The sequence below is a fragment of the Mesitornis unicolor genome, unplaced genomic scaffold (assembly GCF_000695765.1).
Source record: "Mesitornis unicolor isolate BGI_N332 unplaced genomic scaffold, ASM69576v1 scaffold39701, whole genome shotgun sequence".
NCBI classification, from domain to species: domain Eukaryota; kingdom Metazoa; phylum Chordata; class Aves; order Mesitornithiformes; family Mesitornithidae; genus Mesitornis; species Mesitornis unicolor.
Genome location: NW_010165295.1, coordinates 1 through 2,978, shown reverse-complemented (window position 1 = coordinate 2,978; position 2,978 = coordinate 1). Strand labels below are relative to the sequence as shown.

At 59.3% G+C, this 2,978-nt stretch overlaps 1 protein-coding gene across 1 annotated transcript in view; it reads right to left on the bottom strand.

Moving 5' to 3' along the window:
• The window catches only part of LOC104548526 (PHD finger protein 19-like), a 3,806-nt gene extending 1,286 nt beyond the window's left edge, over nucleotides 1–2,520 (bottom strand). The window contains 9 exon segments of the mRNA XM_010194569.1: nucleotides 31–151; nucleotides 727–795; nucleotides 1,013–1,108; nucleotides 1,397–1,545; nucleotides 1,637–1,737; nucleotides 1,835–1,930; nucleotides 2,012–2,093; nucleotides 2,343–2,445; nucleotides 2,447–2,520. Coding sequence (XP_010192871.1) covers nucleotides 31–151; nucleotides 727–795; nucleotides 1,013–1,108; nucleotides 1,397–1,545; nucleotides 1,637–1,737; nucleotides 1,835–1,930; nucleotides 2,012–2,093; nucleotides 2,343–2,445; nucleotides 2,447–2,520 — 891 coding nt within the window.
• Between the last annotated feature and the right edge of the window lie 458 nt (nucleotides 2,521–2,978).

Below are 2,978 nucleotides of genomic sequence, written 5' to 3'. Positions count from 1 at the left end.
CAATGGTGAGCGGTGGCTGTGTGTTTTTACCTTCCCGAGCTGCAGCGGGTCCCAGTGGTGGTTCACAAAGGCCAGGATCTCCTCAAAGTCGAAGTATTTCTTCTTGCTCTGAACGCCCAGGTTGTAGAGGGCGAGATGGACGACATCCACCCTGCAGGAGCAGAGGGGGTGAGGGGGTCAGCAGCCCACCCTCGTGGTACCCACCACGGTGCTCAAGCACAGCCCGAGGCAGCCGTGTCCCAGCAGCCCATTAGCACCAGGAACACCTCCGAGCACAAGTGGAACAGCAGGGAAAAGCTGGGCTGCTGGCACTTAATACACTTTATAAAATGCTTTTAGACCATCAAGGCACACTAGAAGGTGCCCCTTGTATACTGGTACTTAATGACAGAATTTGAGGACTTGTCAGCCCACTGATTTTTGCAGTTACATCCTGGCAAATGTGTACCTTGGCTCCCGGACAAACTGGGTTTGGGGAATATTGAGAAAGAGCTCCTCTGGGAAACAGCCGCTTGGCCCGAGCAGGAGGAGCTGCACCCAGGGCCAAGCAAAGGCACCAGCTCAGGGCTGGGCTGAGATGCACAGGAGATGCTCTGCGAACTCGCACCACCAAAACTCAGCTCTAGAGCTGGCCCCGTGGCAAGGGTTCAAAGCACCAGGCATTGGCCAGCCCAGTGACCTGTGGCCACCTTGGCACATCCCAAAGAAGTCAGGGCTGTTTCTTACCATCGCAGGGGCAGGCGCTTGATGTACTCAGGTCCCTGGTTGCACACGGAGCAGAAAAACACATAAAATCTGGAAAAGAGTGGGGAGGGGAGTGCTGGGGATGGGGGGGGGTTATCCCTGCAGCCCCTGGGGATGAGTCGGAGTGAGGACAGTGTCAATGGTGACAGTCGGTGCCACAGCTGGGTCAGGTAGATACAGACTGGGGAAGTGCCCATGCACAAGCAACCCCTTAGGAAACCAGTTCCAACACCCAGCACCAGCCCAGCAAGGTCTGGGAGGGACGTACCGGTCTCCAAACATCATCGGGTCACTGAGGCACTGGGTGCAGGCTTCGTGGAACCACTGCCGGCAGCGGTAGCACTGCAGCATCTTCAGGTACCACCTGAGGAAGGAGGGGAGGAGGGTGATGGCAATGGCAGCACACAGCAGACCCTGCCCTGGCCCCCTCCCAGACACAGACTTCCCAGTCAGGGAGAGGAAGTTGGGCCCTAAATTGTATTTTCCACAGCCATAGAGGTGGGGGCAAATGGTGCCTCCAGGAGCGGGGACCTGGATGGCGGAGGCGGGAGACATCAATCTTGGGGGAAAAAATCTCCCCAACCTGACCCTGCCTGCCTTTTGCAAATGCTTTCCCCCCCAAAACCAACCACGACAACCAGTGGGGGCTTACTCGCCAGGGCCCCCACAGTAGCAGTAGCACTGCTGCTGGTTGGTGCGGTGCGGGGAGTCCCACTCCAGCAGGTCAGGGTTGTAGGACAGCACCATCTTGACGGCTTGCAGCGTCTTGGCAATGGCTCCCTTCTTCAGGGCACCCCCTTTCTGCGGGAGCAAGCGGGACGGGGGTCAGATCCTGCCTCACTGCGCCGAGGACAAGCGGCACAGAGCCAGAGACCTCAACAGCCCCACTCACCCGCACGGCCAGGGCAAATATGCAGCGGCGGCAGAACCACGGCGTCCCCAGCGGACCCTCAGTGCCGCTCGCCACCGGGACGTGGCACTGCTGGTGATAACCTGTGGGAGGGCTCAGCGTCAGGGCCATCAGGCTGGCCGGACCCTTGCCCCTGGGGTGGGACACAGCAGACCCCGGTGTGACACATCCACAACTCACCCAGCCCACACTTCCCGCAGATGAGGATTTCGTTTCTGGGGCCTGAAGTCTTTCCCAGGCAGACGTTGCACTTGGGCTCCTCCCCAGGGACACCGGCTGCGGGATGGATATGGTCCTTTTACTGGGGGAAGGACCCTCCAGTGCAGCGGTGGGAGGGGAGGATGGGGCGGCACTCACCATGCTGGATGTCCTTCCAGAGGACCCAGTACTTGGAGTTGTCCTCAAATGTGACGAGGCAGCTCTGCTTGGAGCCACTCACCTGCAGGGAAAGCTGGCAGGTGTCAGCCCCCCATTCCCAGTGCATCCCCGTCCTCCCAGCCTTTTTGGGGCTGCAGGAAGTTAGGTTTGGGGTGTGATACCCAGAGGCAAGACGTCAACCCAAAACACCCCACTGACCAAAGACATATTGCAGCCCAGACCAGCATCCCTTCAAGCTGCAAGCTCACCAAGGGAAAGGCGCTAGCTACACTTAGAGTACCCACCTTACCCTTTTGGGTGCCCACCTTACCCTTTTGATCTTCCCGAGGTAATAGAGCCCATCGGTCCAGCGGCACAGCACATACTGCCCCTCTGTCAGCTTGACCATCAGCTCTCGGCCGGCCCTGCCCCTCAGCCGACACTTGCTGGACACGGCCAGCAGCCGCGTAGACATCCCGGATGATGGGGCTGAGCTTGGCGGTCTCCATCAGCAGAGCCTGGAGGGGACACACACACTCATCACCCTGCCCTCACACTGTCACACAACGCGTCACGCAGCATGGAGCTACCCCACCGTGGGGCATGGGACAGACCACACGGCATGGGACACACTTCATGCCACAGGCCTGCACAGGCTGCGCCTCGGAAGGGGCACATGCGGGATTAACAGCTTTACATTCAATGTCATTTTCAATTCACAATTTCCTGGCATTTTTGCCGGCTCTCAAACCATCGGGACAACTACACGGGTCGGGAAATGTCAGCGATACACATGGTGACTGACACCCAGCAGCGCAGTGGGGTCACAGCCCGTCCCCAGGCGGCAGCGCTGTCCCCGCAGCCCCAGTTGCGACCCTTCCCAGCCACCAGCAAAACAACTTAAAAGTGACTTCCCCCCACGTTGCGCTCCCGTCACCTCACGCCGCGGATCCCGACACGAAACCTC